The sequence below is a fragment of the Saccopteryx bilineata genome, chromosome 8 (assembly GCF_036850765.1).
Source record: "Saccopteryx bilineata isolate mSacBil1 chromosome 8, mSacBil1_pri_phased_curated, whole genome shotgun sequence".
NCBI lineage: Eukaryota > Metazoa > Chordata > Mammalia > Chiroptera > Emballonuridae > Saccopteryx > Saccopteryx bilineata.
In genome coordinates, this window is record NC_089497.1 from 27,771,182 (window position 1) to 27,784,110 (window position 12,929).

The following is a 12,929-nucleotide window of genomic DNA, read 5'->3' on the forward strand; positions in this document are numbered from 1 at the left end:
TGGGATGCAGAGAACCTAGGTTTGAATTCCCAAGGTCGCGGGCTTGAGCATGGGCTCACCAGCTTGAGCACGGAGTCCCTGGCTTGAGCATGGAATCATAGACATGACCCCATGGTTGCCGGCTTAAGCCCAAAAGTCACTGACTTGAAGCCCAAAGGTCACTGGCTTGAAGCCCAAAGTCGCTGACTTGAGCCCAAGGTCGCTGGCTTGAGCAAAGGGTCACTCGCTCTGCTGTAGCCCCCGGGTCAAGGCACATATGAGAAAGCAATCAGTGAACAACAAAATTGCCACAACAAGAAAATGATGCTTATCTCTCTTCCTTTCTGTCTGTCTGTCCCTATCTATCCCTCTCTCTGTCTCTCTCTCTCACCAAAAATAATAATAATAATAATCTAAATAGGTCATTCAGCCAAGGCATTTCAGTTTTTTTAAAGATTTTTTTTTTATTTTAAGTACACTTGGAGTGATTTTTAAATTTTACTAGTTATTTCATTATTCTTTTTAAATAAAAAATTTGTTATTGAGGTATAATAAACTCAGTAAAATGCACAGATCTTAGGTGTTCAGTTTGATCAGTTATAAAAATTGCATATAATAATGTATCCTACATCCCATCAAGAAATAGAACATATCATTATCTCAGAAAGTACCCTCCCAAGAAGCAACCACTGATTTGGTCTCAATCTCCATAGATTAGTTTTGCCTACTCTAGAATTCCACAAAAATGGAATCATATAATACATTCTTTTTGTGTTTCTATTTTCTTTCTCTCAGCATCTTTTTGACATTCATTTATGGCATCACAGGTATCAACAGTCCTTCCCATTTTTATTCCTGAGTAGTATTCTCTCTGGAATATTCCAGAATTTATTTACCCATTCCCTGGCAGATGGACACCTGAATTATGCTGTGCTTTTGGTTATTATAAATATAAAATTTATAAACATTTTTGTATAACACTTTTATAGACATAGCTTTTAATTTCTCTTAAATACCTAGAAGAAGAATTGCCAGTTCACAGGAAAGATGTATATTTAACATCTTTTTGTTCTGTTTTGTCTCACTTTTCCAGTTACACTCCCACAAACAACCTATGAGAAGTTCATGTTGCCCCACACTCTCACCAACAACTCATGTTGTCAGTATTTTTCATGTTAGTCATACCTCATTAGCATTTTAATATGCATTTCTCATGTACTAAGATATAGAATACCTTTTCAGGTACTTTTTGACCAAATCTCTATTTTTATAGTGCTGATTTATATTTGTCTAAATTGAACTAAAAAAGAAAGACATTTATAAAAGTACATTTCATATGATTTTGATTAAGAAATCTAGACTAAGAAAAACTAAATTTCCCTTTACATGACATCCCACAGTTCTGAAGGAAGACATTCTTGGGAAAAGGCATGTGGAAGACATTGCCAAAACAAAATTTTTTGAAAAATAATTTTGAAATGTTTCACAGAATCTGAAATACTTTTTATTTCACCCACTGCTAAACTCATACATATTTTATTTGGAAAATGGACTCTTGAAAGAACATACTTTCCTTTAAAAATTCCAGTTTCTAGTGGATTGGTTCAGGGTGCCAGTGCTGAGAAAATAAACATTTATGAATTGCTTTCTTTTTTTGAATACTTTTTTAGCCTCTTATTAAAAAGAAAGGCAAAAGAGAAAGGAGGGAAGGGAAGTGGGAAGGGGGATGAAGGGATGGAAGAAAGAAGGAAGGAAGGAAGGAAGGAAGGAAGGAAGGAAGGAAGGAAGGAAGGAAGGAAGGAAGGAAGGAAGGAAATAAATTTGGTACACTTGTAACAAAATACAGTTGATTTTAATGGTTATTCAACTTGCTTGATAAATCCTTGAGACTCGGTAACATGCAAATTCATATAGCATAATTTGAATCTAGTTTCCTCCCCTGTTCTCAAGCCTGGTTCTACTGACCCTTCCATGAAAGAATTTATCTAATGACCAATTCTAATTGATAGATGTTTTCATGATTTGATAGCTCAAGCTGATACTGAATGTGGAGAAGGAGCAGAGGGCCTAGCAGAGCTAGGATTTTAATAAGGCAGTTGTCTCACAGGCCCAAGCTATTGGGACCATGCATACACCTCACCCCGCATGCCCGGACTTATACACCCTGGCTAATAGATAGAGTCATGCCTGTCAAATTACAAAATAAATAATTCCATTTAGAATAAATTTTCTTAAAAATGTAACTAATAACATGTCAAGATGCTTGCAAGCTTTTACACTTGAGTGAGAGAATCAAGACATCCTTGAAAGAAATAGGGAACTGTTAGGACATGACCGAGAGGGAAGAATTCAACAGTCATGACTAAAAAGAAGCACGTGGAGTATTTGTGAATTTCATTTACCCATGTCTCCTTTTCCCCTAGTTAGTCCAGTTAATAAAGAGCTGACATTTTAGTCTTTGTGGCATTTAAGAAAAAAATATTCGTCCTATTTAAAAGCTCTGGAAATACTGTACACAATAAAAGCAGCCAAATAAATCTACCAGAACAACTCTAAATTACTGTAATTAGAAGCAGACTTGGAGAAATCCACTCTTATAAAATCACGCAGATGTTATTAAAATTCAGACTAATCTAGTAGGTTATAATAAGCAATAGTAGCCCTAGTGGATGATTGCTTCTCAAAAATTGGAAGATTAATACAGCTAAAGTTTTTCTTCAGGAGTATCTTCTTACAAGACCATTGAAATCTGAATGCCCTGGGCTTGCTACAGAAATACCTACTGGTATTATTTTAAGCCATTGAAATCTATTATTTGGTCTCTTGTGTAGTCTCTGATTTAAAAAGAAATTACTTTATATTGGTTTATTGGATAACTTCCTTTATCCTATGGAAATGCAAATAATTTAATGGAAAAATTTTTGCATTTTACTTTGACTTTGGACTTCTTATATCAAAGTTCTGTGTAGTAAGTTTTCAGTGAGAAAAATCCCTATTTTTTGTTTTACTTTGTTTGCTTTAAACTTGAAAATATTGATGAAATATTGATTTATCTTTTGTGAGGTATGTTTCTAATTCCTATTTGCATAGAGTTCATATGGATCTTCCTATGTTTAGATCCTTTTCTGAGTTCACATTGGAGAATAGATGTGCTTACTTTATAGTTTTTATTCTTAGTAGACTTTGAACGGAAGAACTTCATATTTGTCCTCAATATATCTAAAGTCAAAAGAAGCTTCCCAAATTGGCCCAGATGAAGAGTGAAACATGCTTTTAACCAAAATTTATTTCACCATTAATAGCTTAGTTTTTCCTTCCCACGTTTCCAACTTGTTAAGTAGTTTTAAATTGCCTTAGTTCTCACTTCTTTGCCAACTTACTAAAGTTTTATGATTCATTTAGACATCTTTTCACATTTTCTAATACTTTCATACTGTACTTATTTACTCTTAATGTAGAATATGGCCTCCTTTTAAGCTGGTCCAGAGAATACTATTGACTTTCTCCACACCCCTCCCCCAATTTTTAAGAAGCAGGCATTTTTAATGTTTGTGAATACTCAACTGAATTAATGACTTGTTACCCATATGTCTTGGCACATAAGTTTTAAGTTTTATGAGGACAGAGATCATATGTTTCTGAACTACCATTATCTCGCCAGCTCCTGGGGCTGATTCCGGTACATAGTAGGCCTTCAGTGAACATATGGTGAATAATAAACAGTGAAACATCAGCATTTTTACTTTTATGTTTTACTATTACTTAAAACTCAACATGAAACCATTGAACTCATACTTTCTCTCTTGACATATCACCTAATTTGTCCCATTACTTTCTGAAGTATTATAATTCTTCACTCACCCTAATTTGAAACTTGACTCATTTTTATTTTTCAACTCCTATAAACTAATGAGCCCCCACGTTATATTGGTTTTGTCTTTGAGAAGTATGCATATAAGTCTCTTTATCTTTTACTTTTCCGTTTTCACACCAATGATTTCAATCCAGGAAGTCCTCATCTTACCCCAGATGATGGAAATAGCATCCTGGCTACTTTCCCTGGCTCTTGTCCTTCCCTAATCCATCTTGGCTTCTGCAATACTGAGGAAATTTAGAGTTTCCCCCATCAGCTTACTCTTACTTCAGCCCAAATTTACCTTTCCATCCTCTGATTCTTTCCAAGGGACACATTTCCGACTTCAGACAATGTGTGTCATTGAGACACCCTCTAGGCCAGGGGTCCCCAAACTTTTTACACAGGGGGCCAGTTCACTGTCCCTCAGACCATTGGAGGGCCAGACTAAAAAAAAAAACTATGAACAAATTCCTATGCACACTGCACATATCTTATTTTAAAGTAAAAAAAACAAAATGGGAACGAATACAATATTTAAAATAAAGAACAAGTAAATTTAAATCAACAAACTGACCAGTATTTCAATGGGAACTATGCTCCTCTCACTGACCACCAATGAAAGAGGTGCCCCTTCTGGAAGTGTGGCGGGGGCCGGATAAATGGCCTCAGGGGGCCACATGTGGCCCGCGGGCTGTAGTTTGGGGACCCCCGCTCTAGGCCTTTCTCCTTTACATTTGTCCCTTTGCTGCCATTGGTGCCCTGCCTTTGTCTGCAGACATGCTCCACAGTTCCCTACCTGGAAGCAAAATCTTCTGCTGATCCTGTTAGATCTTCTAAACTACTTTTTCATCTCTTCTCTTATTCCAGTAAGAATAAGAAAACTTCTTAGAGTGATCTACTCGCATATTCCTGATTTTTATGCCACCTTACAGTCTTTATTTTCTTTCGCTGGCTTCCCTCCCTCTCTACCATTCACTGAGAGCTTTCCTTTGTGGTCATTAGTGATCAGTTAATTGCTAAATCCAGTCGCCTTTTCCCAGTTCTTATCCTTTTTAACCTCTCTGTGGAATTGTTGGTCAGTCATCCATTCTTGAACTCTTTCCTTCTTTTACATTTTTATTTAGCTTTTCCTCTTAGCCTCTTGCTCTTCCCTTGCTTATTTGTTGTCCTGCTTCCCAAATGTAAATTAGAGTTCTATCCTTGGGTCTCTCATCTATGTACCTTCTTACTTCAACTATACCCTGTCTTTAACTGTCACTTCCTTGTAGAACAGTGTTTCTCAAACTTGGATGTGCATGTAAATCACTTGGAAGACCTTGTTAAAATGCAGGCTCTGATTGCATAGGCCTGAGAAAGAGCCCGAGATTCTGCATTTTTAAAAGCTTCCAGGAACTGCCCATGTGGCTCTTCTACAGAAAACAGTGGGAATGACAAAGGTGTAGATGATTTCCAATGCTGAATCTCAGACCTTGGCCCATTTCCAAAATTCTAAGACTGTATTTTTAGTTATCCATGGAATATTTTCTTTGGGTTAACCAGATAATGGTGGTCAGCACCTTATACTCAAACTAAATTTATACTTACTACACTAATAAAAGAACTCCTTTTCCTATCACTTTAACATCCTCTTACCAAGTTTGAAAATTCAGTTTTGATTTATACTTACACTTTATTTGTCACTTATATTCTGTAAAGAGTCTGGTCTCACCAATTCTTTCATAGAAATATAATTTTGATCTGTACTCCCCCCTTTTTATTCTGATTCTTCTATGATTCATTGCTTTGTTATCTCATATCTGGACAATAGCATATTGAGATTTCTCCCTCCAGTTTCTTTCTAATTCTTCCACTACTGATAAATCTAGCTTCCTATTTTGCTGCTCAATATCATTCATCCATTAAAGAATCTTTGCCAGCTCCCCACTGCCTGGTAAAAGAAAGCATAGAATCTCTCTAAGACTCTATCTCAAGGAATAAATGAGTTATGATCCTGACATGAGGTTTGAATCTGGCCCCCTCTGCTTTCCCTGGACCTGGGTAAGAAAGTCTTGTTTTAAATCACTCCACTAGGAAGTAATTTAAAATGCAGCCTGTCTAGTTTACAAATTCATGATGCAAAATACTATATCCGCCACCCTCAGCACTCTCTGCTTTTCATCCTGTATAAGTGGGCAAGGAGGCTTCTCCAAGGTCATGCTACCAATTTGTAGCTGACAAATATCCAAGCTACTACCTGACTTCTCTACTCCATTTTAAAGAGCTATGGATTTCTTCAAACTATAAAGCAATGATTTTCAGTATGGAGACTACTGAGAAGATCAAAGCACTGAACAATGTGAGCTGAACCAAACACTTCTTCAACATTTCTTTTTTATCACTTAATGAGATATGTTCTTAAAATCCAAATTGCTAGAAGCAGACTTTCCAGAGTTCTGCTCTGGTGACATTCACAGGCTGCTACCTATATTTTTAATAGGTATTAGCAATAATGTACTTTTGCCTAAATTTAATCATCCATAGAAAAGATAAAGTCAACATTTGATCCTGGATGTCCTCTGACAATAATGAGAAATATATGACAATGTGTTATGGTAAATACACAATAAAACAATAGATAAAAGCCTTAAAGCTAAAAGGAATTCTGATTTCTTTTACTCTTCTTCCATTCTGCATCATTTTACCTGCCTATTACCAACACTTTTGGCAAAGTACCACAACAGAAAGACAGTCCAATGTAATACAAAAGGTATTAACCATCTGCCTGGCTTTAGACACTTCTCAGCCTCTCTTGTTCTTCCATAGTAATTCTTGTTCTGCTCATTTCAGAATTTGTTATATAGACAAACTGAAATAAATAAATAAAAAATATTAAGCCCTCTGCAAATGTACAATGTAGACCTTTATTGTCTTTTTATTCAGTTAGTACTGATTCTATAGGAATGGTGAGTTTTAATAAGGAAAACCTTATGCAATGACTATTGCAAAATATAATTGTAGACCTAATTGTTTAACCAATATCACCCCAATAAATTCAATAAAAAAGAAAAAGAAATAAATTAGTATATTTTGGTAATTGAATCATTGGTCATTTAAAGCAATTATATTCTAATTTTAGAATCATCCTATGAGCACCTAAGTATCCATTCTAAACATCCATTCTATGAGTTCTACTGTGTGCTAGGTTATATAGCACTATATTATCAGTGGTGGAATTCAAATAATTTAACAACTGGTTCTCTGATCTAATGACTGTTTTAAGTATAAAAAAATAATATACTGAAAGGCAGTTTATTATTTTACGCATTTAATACTTAAATAAGGATAATAAAAGAGGTACACAAAACTAGATTGTTATAAGAGTTTTAAAATATTAATGAAAAATACTAATCATACCTGATAAAAAACAATAAAACTGTTATTCAAGATATTTCCATATTCCTTCTTGATTGGCATCCTCACTTGCAATTCTTTTCACCTATGGACGGAATGAACACTATTCCAGGTGCTTAGAATATGCTGTTGCGCAGATGAACGTTAAAAAAGAATAAGGAATATAAATGTCTGATTTCCACATTGGGTGGCTGGTCAGGTACCCACCTTAGAGAGAATCCTGATCACAAGTGCCATTTGAACAACCAGCTTTCTGAACTCAACAAAAAATGAGGTATCAGTTCTGCTGAACTGGTGCGAACCGGCCAAATTTCATCACACTGCATATTATCATATGGTCTATGTCTTGATTTAAAATCAAGGAAACTTTATAGATAAATAGTTTTGTGTACTGTCTCTTTTAGAATTTAGAATTTGCCTATATTATACAGTTATCAAGTAAATCATTGTTGACAAGGGTAGTAAGCTGACCAAGGCAGAGAGGAAGAGCTAGCTGCTTGTCCATTTATTTTTCCTGAGAAACTTGATACATGAGAGGGTATTTCAAAGGCTTTGTGATCAAAATAGAAAAGATTTACAGGTTGAACTTTTTTTTTTTTTTTTGACTGTAGTTAAGCTCTTAAGATAGAACATTTCTGTCCCATTTTATTGGAAATCCTGGAATCTGGCCTTTGGTAGTTCTGTTAGCACTGGGCCCTCTGGATCATGCAAGTATTTCAGGACTACAGAAATGTTTCAAACTAGAGATTTATAATTGTGGTAGCCGAGCTGGTCTGATTTTAACTTTTCCACATTCCTCCAAAGTCCTTTAATAGCCAGGGCAGGAAAAAACAACAACAAAAATTCCATGCATTTATCTTGTCAAGAAATGTGTTTTATATATCGTTGTTGATGTTTTGACTAACAGGACACAGAGGATTTAGTATTCTGTGACAGTTCTTTCTGGTAGCAGTTTTGTTTTGTCTGGAATAGCCACCTTCACTTATGATGTTTTTATCTGCTTTGAAATGGGGGATTGGAGCCTGGAAAACAGCTTTTAGTAGAAAGAAGCAAACTAATGCATAATTTCAAACTGTGCAGTACTTTGTGACTAGTTAAAAGACTCGACTGAATGCACAAACACATCTCCTCTCTCTGTTTACTTATTACACTGTAAAGCGTCTGCTGAATTCATGGGCAGCTGCACAGGGTCCCCACTTTAAAGGGCCCATACTTGGTTTAATGTTCTACTGCCACTATCCTGAAATTATTACTCATTTTTTTTAATAAGGGGCCCCATATTTTCATTTTGCAACAAGCCCCACCAATTATGTAGCTAATCCCGGCCTTTGTTTACAGGAAATCTGGGTAATTGTTTTTGTATCATCAAGAATTTGTGCCTGGCCCTGGCCGGTTGACTCAGCTGTAGAGCGTCGGCCTGGCATGCGGGGGACCCAGGTTCGATTCCCGGCCAGGGCACATAGGAGAAGCACCCATTTGCTTCTCCACCCCCTCCCTCCTTCCTCTCTGTCTCTCTCTTCCCCTCCTGCAGCCAAGGCTCCATTGGAGCAAAGATGGCCCGGGTGCTGGGGATGGCTCCTTGGCCTCTGCCCCAGGCGCTAGAGTGGCTCTGGTTGTGACAGAGTGATGCCCCGGAGGGGCAGAGCATCGCTCCCTGGTGGGCAGAGCATCGCCCCTGGTGGGCGTGCCGGGTGGATCCCGGTCGGGCGCATGCGGGAGTCTGTCTGACTGTCTCTCCCCGTTTCCAGCTTCAGGAAAAAAAAAAAAAAAAAGAATTTGTGCCTGGCACGAAGGGTGCACAGTAAGCATATCAATGTTAAGAAACCTCCAAACCTGTAGAGGGTTTTTCTAAGAGTTTATCTGAGCCCAAACTGTAACAGTTGCTGGGAGGCAAGATCTCTAATGTTCTCAAGAATGACAGTGTTGCAGTTTCTTTTATGTATTATGAATTAAGGAGGGAACAAACGTAAGATTACATGGAGAGGGAAGAAAGCAAAGTGAGAATTGGATTACAGGATAGTTAACAAGAGTATATGCTCTCTTGAGGGTGGTTATGGCTTATTTCAAAGGCGTGTTAACCTAAATGCACAGAAACAATGAACAGGGCTTGCTTAAGGCAAACATAAACGTTTCACTAAAAAAGTTCTATGTCTGGTGTGTGATCACCCACTATGACCTGCCCAGGTAGGAATTTATGATCAGATCTTTCGTCAGGTTACTTTCCCTAAAACCTCTTTTCATCCACAAGTGTTTTCAGCATAAGCAAATGAGTGATTTTTTAAAATAAAGCTTTGCATAAAAGCAATTGACCTGAATCTTAGTCCATTTAATTTTGCTGGGATGGGGAGCGGAGGAGAGGTACTAAATTTTTGTGAGAAAAGTTAACTTACAAGGAAGAACCTAAAACAGTATGACAAACATCTATGTTTCCATCACCATATATGACAGCCATTATTTTATTTTATTTACTTAAAATGTTTATTTCAAAATAAAAAGCAGATAAAGTTTATCTGTTTGTTCTACATTTAGTCCCATTTATCTCCCTACCTGCTCATTGGGAGCCAAAGCACTCTCTCACAAATGTCTCATTACAATGCCAGGGATAATATATGATAACATATATTGTATTTGTGTGTTTTAATATTTACATAAATGACATGAAACTATATGCATCGCTTTGTAATCTGCTATTTTTATTCAGTATTTTCTTTGTAAAATTTATCCATATTGATATGTGTGGTGCTAGTTCATTCATTCTAATCACTGTAGTAAGTTGTGATGAAATCCCCTTTCCTGATCTGCTGTCCCCCTTCGTGAGGCTGTTTAGAGCAGGGACAGAGGAATCTTTCTTTGTATTCTGGTTCTGCCATTGCCACTAGTAAAAGTCACTGGCTGGGTGACAATGGGCAAGTAAAGTGATCTTCCTAAAACTTCATTTTTACTTTTGTAAAATGGGATTGATCATTTCTACCACTTAAGATGTTTTTGTGACCATTACATGAGATAATATATGTAAAACCTAGCATGTGAAGAAGGTGCAAATAAATAGTTGTGGGGGATTATCGTTCCTTCACTATATACTTCTGAAATAATCTGAAGCCATAAACCAATAGACAACAAGTAATCTTGAATTTGCTTTGTTTGATTTTTCTCATCATACCCAAAGCTTGGCTATTGGCCTTGATTTTTTTTACATACATACAATGGTAAGAAAATTTCACTCCTGAAGTGCAGTCTCAATTGCATCTTAGGGTTTCAGGTTTCTCCTTTACAAAATTAAATGATATTACCTCTAATGCAACTTCCATGGGGCAAAAGGCTTGAACCCATATAGTTGTGAAACTGCAACATTAAGTATTCATAAAATTATGCCTATGTTCTGTTCTGAGCATAATTGGGAAAAGAATGACCATCTAGTATTTCCCAACTTTAATTTGCAATGTAGTGATAACAGAACTGAGAAATCTTAATACTGTCAAACCATAGCTATGCTGCTGCACAATCTCCTAACTTGCAATTAGAAATTAAAAATGTAAGCACACATTGTTTTTTAATGTTCTCTACATATTTTTAAAAGATTGAAAAAGAAACTAATATTAAATATTGTCTATGAAGTAGATGAGTGTCTGGGCTGTATTAAGAAACTTGAGCCTGACCAGGCGGTGGCACAGTGGATAGAGCATCGGACTGAGACTCAGAGGACCCAGGTTCGAGACGCCGAGGTCACCAGCTTGAGCATGGACTCATCTGGTTTGAGCAAGGCTCACCAGCTTGAGCACAAGGTCGCTGGCTTAAGCAAGGGGTCACTAGGTCTGCTGTAGCACCCCAGTCAAGGCACATAGGAGAAAGCAATCAATGAACAAGTCAGGTGCTGCAATGAAGAATTGGTGCTTCTCATCACTCTCCCTTCCTGTCTGTACCCCTCTCTCTGTCTCTGTCACAATAAAACAAAACAAACAAACAAACAAAAAACTTGCAAAAACATTCTGAATCTCCCTGTGATTTTACAGCATCATATTTTGGGTTTCAACAGATTTTATACAATTCGCTATAGAGAAAAGGATAATGAAAAGAAATGGATTTTCCAGCTCTGTCCAGCCACTGAAACAATTGTAGAAAATCTAAAGCCTAACACAGTTTATGAATTTGGAGTGAAAGACAATGTAGAAGGTGGAATTTGGAGTAAGATTTTCAATCACAAGACTATTGTTGGAAGTAAGTACCTGGAACTGTCTGAGTATGTACTCTGTCTGTAATTTTTTCTTTTCCCCCCAAAGATCAAAATTTTAGTTATGTATTAATTGTATAATTTGAAATGAGTTAATTCCCATCTTCTAGTATTGAAGAAAATACAAAAGCTAACAAGATTTGTGCAGTATTGATATCTCAGAATCTTTTGTTTTTATAACAAGTGTTTGGGTTTTTTTTTTTAACAGAAATGATACTAATATTTGATGCTTCCATTGAAAATAGTCATTGCTCATGGTAGTATTTTAAATCAATCCCTGACCAGTGAACACCATCATAGCCAAAAAACGAATAATGTGTGCAAGTGTTCAGATGGAAAGCTGGACAAGTAGAAGTAAACAAAAAGATTTTAGGGCACCTCGGGCTTTCCTCCTGTTATCCTTTCATTCAAAAACATTATTGGAATCAGATTTAAAATGATAGTAAATAAAGTAATATGCACAAGTTAGAGCAGGGGTTGTCATTGTCTTCATAATGATTAGTAAGAATTGATTTATAAACAAGAAAAATAAAAATAATGTCATTTTCCCCTTGTTTTTGTCAGGTATAAACAAAGTAAATGGGAAAATTCAAAATACCTATGACCAAGTAAATACAGTGGTATGTATCAGGTTATTTTCAAGAATGTTTTTTAAAAATTGTATTTGCATTGTATTTTTATTTAAATAAAGAAATAGTCTTATTATTAGGTACTGAGACTGGACCAACTGATTACCATATTTCCTCATGTAAAGACACTCCCATGTATAAGATACACCTTAATTTTGGGGCCTGAAATTTGAAAAAAAAAAGTATATTACATAAAGTTATTGAACTCAAGTTTTATTCATTACAATGTTAATACAACTCCTCATCACTGTCACAACTCCCATCCATTAGCTTATCCTCCTTATCTGTGTCTGATGACGAATCACTGTCTTCAACAATGAGCGCAAAAACAAGCACGATAAAGCAGGAAATGAAAGTAAAAGAAACTACAACCACTGTATAAGACACACCCAGTTTTTAGACCCCAAATTTTTTGAAAAAATGTGCATCTTATAGATGGGCAAATACAGTAGCTATGAATGGGGCATTTCATAAAGTACTAAACATTTGAGAAATTCATTTCTTTTTCAGAAAATGTAGGTGGATGTATAAGACAAGATCATCTCTAATTTGTTTAAAGATCTAAAAGTCTGATATTCAATATAGCATTCGAATACTTCAGTGTTCCAAGTATTTTGAAATAATGCTTATATACTTTATCTTGTAGATTGGTTTTTTCACTATTGATATAACATGTTTCAAGAGCAAATTGATACATGTTTTATTTACCTTGCTACTGTTCAAATCTTTCCTCTATTTTCTATCACTTCCTACTTAAAAGAGTCAACCCTTTTCAAAATGATAAAAGAATTGTTTATTTTAATGGGCTTAGCCTCTATTTAGCACAGCACATGTTGTATATTTTATG

At 36.0% G+C, this 12,929-nt stretch overlaps 1 protein-coding gene across 2 annotated transcripts in view; it reads left to right on the forward strand.

Annotated features, from left to right (window-relative positions):
* The window catches only part of ABI3BP (ABI family member 3 binding protein), a 254,121-nt gene that overhangs the window by 94,832 nt on the left and 146,360 nt on the right, over positions 1-12,929 (forward strand). For both annotated transcript variants that reach the window (XM_066240657.1, XM_066240658.1), the window contains exons 5-6: positions 11,259-11,440; positions 12,018-12,073. In XM_066240657.1, the coding sequence (XP_066096754.1) occupies positions 11,259-11,440; positions 12,018-12,073 (238 nt within the window). The remainder of the gene's footprint in view (positions 1-11,258; positions 11,441-12,017; positions 12,074-12,929) is intronic.